The sequence below is a fragment of the Typha latifolia genome, chromosome 9, assembly GCF_019914945.1.
Source record: "Typha latifolia isolate L0001 chromosome 9, TyphaL0001v2, whole genome shotgun sequence".
NCBI lineage: Eukaryota > Viridiplantae > Streptophyta > Magnoliopsida > Poales > Typhaceae > Typha > Typha latifolia.
Window position 1 is genome coordinate 11,671,768 of NC_133094.1, and position 12,459 is coordinate 11,684,226.

Consider the following 12,459-nt stretch of genomic DNA (forward strand, 5'->3'; position numbering starts at 1 on the left):
GAATGAAAAGTTGATCATGATGCCAGCGGAGGCATTATTTGTTTCATCGTAAATAAGTTTTCTTAGTTCTTTCACATTAGGATGTGAGATGGTGACGTAACAATCAGATAGATGTTGGACAATAGAGGAGGATTGGGAACCTCCCCATCTTCTCCTAAGCCAACGTCGGCTAACCTCAGTTCCTTTACTTTCCTTTCCTTCGCCACCAAGAGTAGCAAAGATATTTTTATTTTTCGTAGCCTTAACCGTTGTGAGGCCCACACAGGCTCCGTGATTGGTAGTTACTACGTGCCCTGCTTCCAGTGGTTCAGCCGATCTCAACCCCATTAGTCTTGAGCCACTGAGCCAACAGTAAGGCGGTTATTTGGCGCTCAACCCCTCCCGAACACTATAAATTTCCCCATGGCCATGGACTCCTCCAGCAATATCCTCTTCTCTCAGATCCATTTCTTCTTCCTCTTCCCTTATGGAGCCCAAGATCGAACAGTTCGTCGACACAGAGGCGACGGGTGAAGAAGGCGCGGAAGTCCCTCGACCGCTCGAGTCTCTTCACGCCACACCAATCCCACCCTTCATCTCCAAGACCTACGACCTCGTCGACGAACCCTCCTTGGATCCTGTCATCTCTTGGGGCCCAGCTGGGAATAGCTTTGTCGTCTGGGATCCCATCGAATTCGCCCAGTCTGTTCTTCCTCGCCATTTCAAGCACAACAACCTCTCCAGTTTCGTTCGCCAGCTTAATACTTATGTGGGTATTATGCAAATATGTCATTTCTTTTCTTTCCTGTGTTTTCTTTTCAATCTCTTAGATTGTATTCATGATATCTGTTGCTCTGTAGATTGCTGCTGAGGACATCCATGTAGAATCCAGTTTTTTCTTGTAATCCCATTTTCTTGTATAAAATTTCATTTCTCTTTTTAACTTTTCTTGTACATTCCTTGAACTGTAAATTGGGAGATATGAAAATATAGCGGCGAATATTTATCTGTGTATGAGGGATGTATAGTTCTGTAATTGGGAGCACATTGTAGTGAGTTTTGCCTCTTGCAACCATCAGACAAAAGCATCACTTGAAGAATAAGCTATATGGTTGATCTCTTGGAGTAAACCTTGTAGTCCTAAAGGTAAGCATCAAAGATTTCGAGAGTTATTTTATTAGATACGTACTTGCTCTTAGTAGCATTATTAGTAGAAAAAAAAAAACAGACCTATGTTCTATTATAAGAATGGCCATCATATCAATTTCTGCACATTTCAGCACTCATTTGACTTTCTTGTTTCTTCTCCAGAAATCTTCTCCTGTTACGCCCTTTTAAAACATAATACATGTTCTTGTAACTTATACTGGCATAAACATGTAGCCATGACATAGGGTTGTTTTATGGTAGTTCAATATTTCTGTAAATCCCTTACCTAAGACGGTGTTCTATGCTTGAGCAATACAATTTTTCATCCTCTCTTGCAATTTATTTTCAGTATGATAAAGCAGAGGACATTCAGACAATTATGACCAACCATGGCATGAGGATAATGGAGGGCACGGATCTTTTAGTGAGGGAAATTTTTGATGGCATTGACTCTAGTGAATATAGTTTTAATATGTGATTTATTTGCGTCCAACAATTTCAGAGTTGACCTTCATTTACTTCATCATCTCTAGAATATTATAGCTGATTTAATCACTAACTTTGTTATTGAATTCCGTGCTATGAAAATTTTCTGGTCGTCCTTCCAGGGTTTCCACAAGGTTCATGCTGATAGATGGGAATTTGCAAATGAAGGTTTTCTGCGAGGAAATAAACCTTTTTTGAAAAACATAAACAGGCGCAGGTCATCGCAGGTCCAGCAAGTTGGTCTTCATGTAGAACCTTCAGTTGAGATGGTGAGGTCCAGCTTGGAAGGTCAAGTTCGCACTTTGAAAGGAGAAAAGAGCATAATGATTCAGGAGGTTTCCAGATTGCAACAAGAGAACCTTAAAACTCTCCAACAGATGAATGCACTGAACCAGCGGATGCAATCAGTGGAACAGAGGCAGAAGCAAATGGTGTCCTTCTTTGCTAAGGTGGTTCAGAACCCAATGTTCTTTGCGCAAATTAAGCAGCAGAAACAGAGAAGAGAAATCGCTTCTATGAGGGTTAAAAGAAAGTTTCTTAAGCAACAACAGTCTGGCCAAAGGCTTTTAGGTGAGGCCAGTTTACAGTTAGCAGAAGAGGAAAGATTAGCTTCTACTGTTCCTGCTTCAATTTCTGGTTTACCAGACACTGAATATGACGTGAGTAAACTTCCTGACTATCTTTTGCTAGACATGGTGGACAAACTTGGTATTCAATCAAGCAGACAAGAACTTGTTGGAGGCTCAGGTAGATGCGGGAAGGAAATTGTTCCATTATTTCTGGGCTCTGATACATCCCCCTGTAAAGAGGACCTTGCTGTCTGTAGCACTCAGTCCTCTGTTTCTTCTCCTAAAGATATCATTCCAGGAAAAATGTTTCCAGATGCTGTTTCACCTGATAGTGTAAGTGCCGCTCCAGACGCTGAAACTGTTGCAGGCTTCAAAGAGAAGAATGTCATAAAAATAAAATATGATATCAAATCTACTAATGCTGAATATTTGGTACCATTTTGTGAAGGTGATTCTAGCGAGAAATTGTTTATAGATGCAGCTGAAACTGTTAGTGGAGATCATGCAATATGGAGTGCACGTCTTGAGGTTGGAGAAAGTTCTTTCTTGTCTGGTCATGATAACCCAGAGACCCTTGTTCATGATTTTCAAGAGCTGGAGTTCCCTATCGAACCTGATGTATTGTGGAATCTTAATTTGGATACAATGGGGGAAGATTTGGAGTTTGATAAGTTTGTTGATGCTGAAATCCCTTTCCAGGAACATGGGAAATAAGCTTCACTGATGGAGGAAGATCAGAACAAAATGGAGGCATAGACTTTATGCTCATTGATCATTGGAATCCATAGGGGCTCGTAGTGTTGAGCATTACAAACAATTCATACACTTTGATAATTATATTAATTCTGTACATTTCAGCATCATTTTTGTTGATCTGTTCAAGTTTTTTCCTTCTTTCAATTCATGTAAATGTTCGTATCTCATATTCTTTTTTCATCTGTCAGACTAATTCTTGGAATGACATTTGTCATTAAAAATGCAATGTATGGTTATATAATTACATATTTATTGGAAGGCGTTTTGCACCTTATCCGCAGATGAGTGGGGAAACTGTTTGGATACATTGCACCGACAAATTTACGTAGGGACTCCCAAATGATTTCTCGCCCCCTCGTCACCTTCAGCACTTACTGTGCCTTGAGCTTAGTACCCTTTTCCAGTGCTTCCTACTCCCCAGTTTTTGCCCCACAGCTCTGTTATCTGATTGATGATGGAAGTTTTGAGTGCTCATTCATATTTTTCTCTGCTCATGAAACAGAAGAGGTAGTTCAACAAATTCTTGTTTTTGTTTTTGTTTTCGTTTTCTTCGTTTGGCCATTAGCAAAGGGGTTGGAGTTTTCGCCTTTTGTAAGTTATACTCTTTGGCTTTGGTGCAGTTTGTGGCAAGTGCTGAAGTGCTCCCTGTATTTGGTCTACATTACATAGTTTGTGGGTCAATGTAGAACTCCTGATTTTGTCGAGGTGTCGAGGTTTTATCAGTAGATCCGCAGATGGCATTGAGTACCTCAGGGCTCAGGCATTTATGCCGTGAACCGTAAATTAGAGTAGCTTGATACAATCTCTCCCAACAAATTAAGGCTATCCATGGACCAATCCCGACTAGGTTCGGCCCAACGCTGTTTGGGCTTAAAAAGTCTTGGTAAGCTAGTTTGCTTGACGATTTATGTCGTGTATCCAGACCAGCATCAAATGATCTCTGGTGAGGCAAGTACGGTATTTAGCCTTCTCACTTCTTTCTCTGACTCTTGATAATCTCTTGTATTTACAGAAGAAGAACTTAAGGCTCACGATCATAAACCTTCCTTTTTGGTTTTGGTTAAGTACAGTCGAACTTCCTCTTTGTGCTTTCCTTCTCTTGATTGATCAGTATGGCTCTGCCTGAATCACCTAGTCCTAGTGCCATTCAAACTGATGCTTTTCTGATATCTTCTCAAGATGCACAATACCAACTATGCAGTCAAATAAAAACAGAACAACAGACTGCCGTGAACATAAAGCTACAGTAGGAGAAATTTTCTCTGTACCTCAGGGCCGGGGAGACTGCATTTGCGTGTGTGCCAGCACTAGGGGCATTATTATTATATCCTTGATTACTCCTTAGCTCTATTCCCTCAATTCTCTTTATATTCCATGTCGTAATTGTAGCTAGAGGCCAGTGTGCTGTGTGCACTATTTGGAGGCATATGCACATGTCAGGAAACTCTGCAAGTCTACAGCACTGGAAACCTATTGACCATACCATACTCGTCGTCTATTTCATGATGGTTATTAGGTAGCTTTCCTTTTCAGGTGTTTTCCTTAGCTTAGTTATCCATCATTTGTTAGTCTTTCTCCACTATAAGATTATTTATTCCATCCAGAAATGGTGATAGTTTGCTACCCTTTCTTTTCGTGGAGAGCTGACTAATCCTCATATCTAATTGTCTTACCCAATCTTGAGACTTACTAAATAGGCGAAGCAGCCTTTATTAGTTGTATAATCATAGAGACTGCAGTTGGCCAATCTTTGATTTAGAATAGGAATGTGAACCTCATCTTAATATATCTGAGCTAGTATTGGATGCTCACTCCTACCTGCACCCCATTGACGAAAGAAAAGATAATGGGTTGGCCACTTCCTCTATGAAAAGATTCTTGATTGATGGTTGCCCACTTCTTATGGGGGAAGTGGAAGATAGAATGAGAGATACGTTCAGTGTATGAGCTTTTACAAGACTGTAAGAGTAGCTGCTCACATATGGTTTTAGTCTTATGATGATGACATCAATGTACATTTTGGAGTACGATACCCTTAAAAAGTTTAGAGAAGTAGATCAACAGTTTTGAGTTTAATTTTCAAGAGACGGGTGTGAATGAGTGATGATCTCTATGCTCAATAGTTGAAATTATCCCAACCAAAATAATTAAAAGGTACTTTGTGAGATATTGTGAGTTTTTGACCAAAGTATAGTTACAAGATTTAATTTGTTCATGGCCTAAATGGATAAAGATATATCATAAAATCACTTTTCGAAAGAGGAATTCATTAATTGCTTTCTCGAAAGTTATATATATATATATATATATAAATGATTTTTCATCATATTGGTATATTGATTGATAGATTAATCGTCATCCCATATAACAATTTGTAAATCTCTTTCCTTGATAATGTTTTTATGTAGAAAATAACAGTTTTTTTTTTCAGCATAACTGAAGTATGTTAGTTAATTAAGAACGCTATCCTATTAATTTATACAATGGTTTTTCACGTGGCATTAAAGTGATAAGATTATATTTTAGGAAATCTTTTTCTACGTAGCAATAGTTTGGTCAAAAACTCGAAGAGATATTATTGCATTAACCTGTACTATGTATCAATCTGTGAGCACTGTCTAGCGTTGATATAGTCAATGGTTGCTTGCACATGTTTCTATGGTTGCTTACGTCTCCTTTCTCCTTGGAATCACACATACTCAATTATATTAAAAGCAAAGAATATTATATATTAAGACATGAGTTGCCTGACTTCTCTCCTGCATTCAATTGGCAGTCAGTTGGTGTATGTCTCTAAGTGACCACATAAATCCGAAGCAAGGAGAAAGGAAAATCAGGAACAAACAATGCGTTCACATCATGCCTACTGATTGATCACTTGGTAAGAAGGCTACATAATGTACATCAAACTTAACCTTTGCTGCTGGCTGCAACTAGTAATACTAGAAGATAAAGGTTGCTATGAGTTCTCTCTCAAATGCTCTTCTACGGCTTCTTGTAGCGTTGCGTGTAGATGTAGTCCAGATGAGCCTCGGATATGGCCCTTCTCTTCAGGCATTCCTCGTCTTCATCCTCACACTCTTCTAGACCCATTAGCTGGCACGTGAAAAGAGAACCCAAAATAGGATAAAAGTGAAAAGCTAATTAGGAGGAAAGTTCAAAGTTTATGGGCTTCAAAAAAGTGACAGAGAGATGGCATGGCAATTAACAAACTTACATCCCAAGTGTCCTCTTTGTCCATGTTTCCTGCATGACCTATTTGTGAGAAGCCACCAACCCTCTCGTTGTCCCTCCCTAAGTGCAAGAGAAGACATTGAAAGATACGCTTACAAGATGATATAGATTCATGAGAAGAAAGAAGATTCCAGTCACCTGGTTGTGTCGCTGGAAGGAGACGAGAAGCTCTTGAGGAGTGGACAGAGAGGATGATAACTAGGAAAAGAAGGTGAGGGGCCTTCATGTCTCTCTTCCAGCGAGTTCTATATTGAAGATGTTACAGGGTAACAGGGGGAAGGGGAAGAAATGAGAGAGAGAGAGAGAGAGAGAACAGTGGGATATGGGAGATGCATGGGGTGAACTATAAATGGTATGCGCACTTGAGGAAGTCGCGTGACCTATATCTTGCTCCATGGGGACCACTCATCACTCACCGCTAAGCACACCCACATGCTCATGTCATCTGTACATTGCATATATATATATATATATATATATATATATATATATATATATATATATATTATGAGATTTTTATAAATCATAGCTTGTATTTCATTTATTTTATAATTCATATTTGTCTTTAAGGTTTCATAACTCGACCTTTTTTTTTTTGAAAAGAGAAAAAGAGGACAAAGAATACGGAAATAATTTAGATATTTATAAATTATTTTATATATTATAATATAATATTTTTTAATTTTGTATAAGTTAAATTATAAAGAAAAAAAATTTGGGTACAAAATTCTGAAGTAGCGAATAGCAAAATAATAAAAATATACAGTGTAATTTATAAATAAATTATATATAATTTATAAATAAATTATATATATATATATATATATATATATATATATTCAGCGAGAAGGGAGAAAGACACGCATGCAATACTGGCTATATACAGCTCGTGAAAGTTGGAAGTGATGACGTTACATAACAGAAGTGTGGTTGTCCTTTTGGGTTGCTCGTTGGAACGATGCTCAGAGAGAGAGAGAGTAATGGTGAGAGAGAGTGATGGTGGTGTCGTCCTTTTGCTTTGTATTGGACGCTAATGCTGATAGGTCAACGGGACCTACTGAACTTGTTTGGACGTTGGAGGTAAACAAATGGAACGAAAGTAATTCATGATTGCGCACTAGATTCTACCATTCATGGTCTCTCGTCACAACAAACTTTAATAAAATTGGTAATTACTTTTCTCAGACTAAAATTATTATAAGTTTAATTTTAATTTTAAATAATATTATAAAAAAATTATTTGATAGTTGAGTAACTTGATTTAATTCGGTGTTAGATCGAAGGAGCAGCTCGATAATGCAACGGCTTAGAATAGATCTTGACATTCAGAGTAATTATTCAACTAAGCAATTTACTTAAAATCTGAATAGGCAGCTAAAAATTCAGTGAGGCCTAAGTATTTTTATATCTAGAGAGAATTTGTTTAGCCCATATCTAACGGACTTATGAATAATTAAAATAATTTTATCTCTCGTTTATGTAAGAGGATAGCAATGGAAACCAGTATTGATTATTGATGAGTGACTATCATGGAATTGACATCATATCGCATAATGAATTAAATTACTCCGTCAAACAATTTATAAATCATTTGCCACATATATATAGTTACAACCAGTTCCGATCTGACCAACTCGTCGCCCAAATGAAGACAAAGACAAAGACAAAGACAATTAAATTTTAACAGGAAAATAAGAATGAGGTGGACAGGTAGGAGATGGAGCACTACAAATTAAGCTGACGGCGTTTCACGAATCACGAGGAAGTGGCGGTGGATGAGGAAGACGAAGAGGAGGAGCTGGCGTTCCATGGGGTCATGTCCATGGGATAACTTCCGAGCACACGGAGGAAGGAGGTGAACTCCTGGATCTCACCGAGCGCGTTCTGGGCTCGCGGCTCCGCCATGGACGCCTCGAAATCGACGTAGAACATGTACTCGAAGTGCTTCGCGGTGCCGACATTGGCGTCGTCGACGAGCCTGATAGGGCGGTGGCGATGGGGCCGGCTCTCGATCTTAGTCAGGCTGATGTTCCTGAACGCGAACGCTGAGAGCACTTTGAAGAGGACGGAGGTGCCCTCCCGGTCGTGCGCGAACACGATGCTCGTCTTGAACGGCCGATCCGTGCGCGGGATGATGGGCTCGCGCGCCAGCATCACGAACCGGGTCACGTTGCTCGAGTCGTCCTGGATCCCATCGGCCAAGATTTGGAGCCCATACAGCTCGGCGGCGCGGGACGAGGCGATCGCGGCCGTGTCACGGAGACCGTTGGCGGCGATGTATTCGGCGGCACCAGCGGTGTCGTCGAAGGCTTCGCGGGCGACGTTGAGGCCGAGGCTGGTGAGAGTGAGCTCGCACTGGGCTAGGGCTTGCGGGTGGCTGATGACGCGAGTGAGGTATTCCTTGCGGACTCCGGGGAGGGCGAGGAGGCAGTGGTGGACGGGGAGCTGGACCTCACCGACGATGTGGAGGCGATGGCGGAGGAGGAGGTCATAGTTGCGGTGGATGCTGCCGCCGAGGGAGTTCTCCACTGGTAAGACGGCGCGATCGGCGATCCAGAGCTCCACAGCCTGGAAGGCGACCTCGAACTGATCGCAGGGGATGGCCTCACAGTTCCGATAGGCTTTCCCAGCCGCCGCCTCGCTGTAAGCGCCGGGAACGCCCTGGTAGGCGACGCGGAGCTGGGAGCCATGCATCGGGGCAGGGGAGAGGTCGGAGATGGTGAGCGGCCGAGGAAGGTTCTCGATCGGGACCAGATCTAGTGTCTGAGGAGAGGACGCGTTGCCGTTGACTCCGGTGGAGGGGGAGTAGGGCTTGTCGCCGGCGGGGACGGAGTCATTCCGGGAGAGAGCAACTACTTTGCCGGAGAGGATGGCGCAGGTGCTCTTCCGGTCAGATCGGGTGGATGCGGCGGCGCGGGTTCGGGTGGGTTTGGATGGGTGGGCCGATCGGATGGAGTGATGATGGTTGATGGGGGTTTGATGAAAATTCGTCGTCGCCATTGGTGGGATGCCTTCAGATCTGAACTATATACTTACTTTTTAGACAGAAATAATTTTTCCTTTCCTCCTTTGCTTTGGTAGAGATATTGATTGAAGATGCTAGCAAAGTTTGGGAACGGATTGGATTAGATTAGATGAAGAGAGAGAGAGAGGGAGAGAGAAGATGCTACTTAATTTTGGGAAGCTTTCCTTGCGTCTTAATCGTATTTGATGCGGCACTCGGCAGTTAACGAAAGTCACTGGTGACAGGGATGATGATTCTCTCTCTTTTCTTCGTCTTTTTCATATATATATATATATATATATTTTTTTTTTTTTTGGTCTTTTCCTCGGCAAAAAGTTGCAACGATGGAAAGAGGGGAAAAATGCCAGCCATATAAAAGTAGAAACCCCATGCTTAGCTTACGTATCTACTCTCTGCTTAATTCGTATCACTTCAGATATTTTTATACTCTGCTGAAAATGTTTTCCTACTTTCTTCGCTTGAGCCTTTCTTCGGTAGTCGTGTCAAAATCTGTTGCCACAAAGATAAATGCCTGGTAGCCACTCGCTACGGTCATAATTTCGGGCTCTGATTTATTTGGTTTAACCCCTGTTGATCATTGGGTCCGACTAGTTTAGGTCTGGCCGGGTTTGACTGGTTTTAATTAGGCTAAATTTAACATGAATCCGAGATGGCAATGAGTGGCACGTGCTAAGTCTTTGTCCGTTCAGCTCGACCCAAGTTGAGTGATTAGTCTGATTGTGAACAAATACTTAAGTCTTGTCCGCTTGAAAGCCTAACTCTAAATTTGGCCCAGTTGAGCTCAGTTACCATCTCTACAAGTCACCCAAAGTTCCCAACAAGATCTAAATTGTGCCCAATAACCTAGAGTTGGCTGGGATACCAATTCTAGCAACTCGCTTATCATATTTCTCTCTTTTTTTTTTCTCTCACTTATTTGTTTTCCATCTGTTCATGCTAAATTAAGAGTGAAACTTTTTGACACAAGTAAAAACTCTAAACAAATTTATATTTCATTAATCAGGTTTAAATCACATATAAGTACTCATTTAGTCCGATTATTTAAATGGCTTGTATTTGTGACTCGCCAGTTGGGTCATAACATGATAACCCTACTATGACATGAGTAATTTATGTACAATCAAATAACTCATTTAGAACACAAAAACAAAAAAAGTTTATAATATGAGTAAACTAATTTATAATCTGAATAAATTCCGTATATAATTTAGATAAATTTGCTTATAAACTGAATAAGCAATATAAGACTTGTATTACCAGATAATCGATTTCTGATCGGTGTAATTCGTTTATTAACTCTGTGTAACCCATTTGAGCACTTTAAAAAAAACTGCATTTGAGCACGCTGGAAAGTACTAGACTAGAGTGGCTGCGCAACAGTAAGGTAGAATTGGGTTTCTTCCTCCTCTGTAACTTTCTGTATGGGAAATTGGGAATGGAGGAGAGAGACAAATAACCTGGCTCAACCTAAGCCCGTTGTATAGTTGGGCTTGAGTAGGGCCTTGGGCTAAGTGGTTACTTCTGGACTGACCGTAGTAAGAGAAGATCATGACGTAATAAAATCGCTCAAGTATGTGTTGGGGCCCTCTTCTCAGTGTTGGCCCTAGTAAAGACCTACCCTGTGGCCCCCTCCCCTGATGGGCCTGCCTATCTGTGACACTATATAGGAAGCTCGCTCGCTCGCTCGCTCGCTCTAATTGACCTTTGTGGCTTATGAACAATTAGAGCTCGTTGTAAATGTAATTTCCATTTTATGCGTTCAGACAAATAATCTTATCTATTCGTCCCTCTAATTATCAGATCGACATCCCTACCCCCCCACCACCACCATCACTTTCCCTTTCGCTTTCCTCCCAATAATTGTGTATCAAATTGAATGTACATTGTATCCTCGCCTACCCGAGGATGACACTCCGCCTAAGTTAAAATTAATCACATCGGCAGTGGCGTGCATGCGAATAAGGTGTGTTGTTTTGATTCTTAACCCACTGTTTAGCGAAGCCACATTGCATTTGCCTGACCTAAGGTCCGAGTCGATGCGTCGTCAAATGTAAATGGAGAGAGCTGTGTTAATTTGTTCCTTCTACTGTCGTCTCGAACTTTGCGATGTGGGCCATCCGAAGATAGGGATAGGGATAGGGATAGGGAAGTGTGGCTAACCCGATTCCAGATACAACCTTCCCCAAATCGCACACACACTTTCTTTCTCTCTCTCTCTCCAACCCCAGAATTGGACGAGAGAAAGCACAGGCAAAGGCAAGGTGAAGGTACCCATCATCATCCAAGCGGCCTGCAAAAGGTGTGAGGAAATCGTGCACCTTGCTCTGCGTCACGCCAAACCAATTTTGAGTCACCGCATACTCCGATGCTTCCATTAAAATCCTCCCTACACTACTCAGTTAATTCCGGAAAACATTATTTCTATCCTCAAGGCCAAACCAAACCCTCAAAGTTAAATACATAATATAGTAATTAATTAGTGATGCAGAAAGCAGAGAGCAAAGATATACTTTTGAGACAGAGATGTAAGGAATAGCTTCGGATTTGAAAGAAGGAAACTAATTTATATTATGTGGCACATACAACTGATTGGAGTCCAGAGTCCAGAGTCCAGAGTATTGCACCTCCTCGTCCTCGTGCCTTCCTCCATCCTGACAGCGAATGGAAGCAATAATTTCTAATTCATCCGCCCATCCAATCCATTCATCCCGAGTTCCAATGCAGAATATATCTATCTCTTCTCACTTCTCAGGCCACTTAGAAATACGAATAAACAACACATGACACCACCTTTCTAATTAATAATTACCACCAGCAACCGGCCTAAATCCATAAACAGAATAATTCTAATACGGTTATGGGTTACGTCGGTTTGTTTCCTTCCTTATTCTTTTGATCGTCCAAGACTCACCTCATCTCACTTCCTATTAACATCTAACCCTTATCACCACCCACCATAAATCTTTCCCAACTCATCTGCTCTTCCTCCCCACCCTCTCAAGACTTTCATCCCATCCATATATCCATCCACAAACTTCTTGCTTCTCCTGCTAGCTCTTCCTTCTTCTCCCCTTACCCCGCTCCCTATTCTTTGATCTTCAATATATAAATCTAGATCTGTTTGGTTATGCGAGCTATCCGTGGAGGGAAGTCGGACGCTTCCCCTTTCGGCTTCCCTCGTTCCAGATTCTTCCGCTACCGCCGCTTGAGGTAGCCAAGATCGATCGATCGATCGATCAGGAATCAGGCGTCCATGGCACC

General features: G+C 41.4%; 4 protein-coding genes across 7 annotated transcripts in view; 2 read left to right on the forward strand and 2 right to left on the reverse strand.

The window, feature by feature from the left end:
* The first annotated feature begins 419 nt into the window (after nucleotides 1-419).
* LOC140794725 (heat stress transcription factor A-3-like) lies at nucleotides 420-3,119 on the forward strand. Of its 4 annotated transcripts, none has more exons than XM_073146866.1 (3): nucleotides 420-748; nucleotides 840-1,125; nucleotides 1,737-3,119. In XM_073146866.1, exon 3 carries the CDS (start codon nucleotides 1,881-1,883, stop codon nucleotides 2,895-2,897), a length of 1,017 nt encoding a protein of 338 aa, XP_073002967.1. In that variant the 5' UTR covers nucleotides 420-748; nucleotides 840-1,125; nucleotides 1,737-1,880; the 3' UTR covers nucleotides 2,898-3,119. The 4 variants fall into 4 exon arrangements, with proteins under 4 accessions (XP_073002967.1, XP_073002969.1, XP_073002965.1 ...); XM_073146868.1 differs by having other exon boundaries at nucleotides 732-1,125; nucleotides 1,737-2,184; nucleotides 2,305-3,119; XM_073146864.1 differs by lacking the exon at nucleotides 420-748 and having other exon boundaries at nucleotides 1,478-3,119.
* Nucleotides 3,120-5,771: 2,652 nt separating this feature from the next.
* On the reverse strand, nucleotides 5,772-6,507 carry LOC140795319 (putative phytosulfokines 6). Its single transcript, XM_073147817.1, has 3 exons — nucleotides 6,312-6,507; nucleotides 6,157-6,233; nucleotides 5,772-6,035 (listed from the first exon to the last, which is right to left on the reverse strand). Exons 1-3 carry the CDS (start codon nucleotides 6,397-6,399, stop codon nucleotides 5,925-5,927), a joined length of 276 nt encoding a protein of 91 aa, XP_073003918.1. The 5' UTR covers nucleotides 6,400-6,507; the 3' UTR covers nucleotides 5,772-5,924.
* A 1,217-nt stretch (nucleotides 6,508-7,724) lies between these two features.
* On the reverse strand, nucleotides 7,725-9,446 carry LOC140795597 (arogenate dehydratase 1-like). The gene has a single exon (XM_073148268.1). It carries the CDS (start codon nucleotides 9,171-9,173, stop codon nucleotides 7,929-7,931), a length of 1,245 nt encoding a protein of 414 aa, XP_073004369.1. The 5' UTR covers nucleotides 9,174-9,446; the 3' UTR covers nucleotides 7,725-7,928.
* Nucleotides 9,447-11,845: 2,399 nt separating this feature from the next.
* LOC140795570 (uncharacterized) overlaps nucleotides 11,846-12,459 on the forward strand; it is a 1,570-nt gene continuing 956 nt past the window's right edge. The window contains exon 1 of the mRNA XM_073148235.1: nucleotides 11,846-12,459. This exon is cut by the window's right edge and continues 449 nt beyond it. Within this exon, the coding sequence (XP_073004336.1) occupies nucleotides 12,452-12,459 (8 nt within the window). The 5' untranslated portion in view covers nucleotides 11,846-12,451.

Excerpts from the sequence above, each read along its gene's own strand:
- LOC140794725 (XM_073146864.1), top strand. The coding sequence starts at position 1,710 with ATGAAAATTTTCTGGTCGTCCTTCCAGGGTTTCCACAAGGTTCATGCT.
- LOC140795597 (XM_073148268.1), bottom strand. The coding sequence starts at position 9,173 with ATGGCGACGACGAATTTTCATCAAACCCCCATCAACCATCATCACTCC.
- LOC140795319 (XM_073147817.1), bottom strand. The coding sequence starts at position 6,399 with ATGAAGGCCCCTCACCTTCTTTTCCTAGTTATCATCCTCTCTGTCCAC. Across the intron at positions 6,234-6,311 it reads CCTTCCAGCGACACAACCAG|GGAGGGACAACGAGAGGGTT; the intron begins GTGACTGGAATC and ends TCTTGCACTTAG. Across the intron at positions 6,036-6,156 it reads ACAAAGAGGACACTTGGGAT|CTAATGGGTCTAGAAGAGTG; the intron begins GTAAGTTTGTTA and ends TTCACGTGCCAG.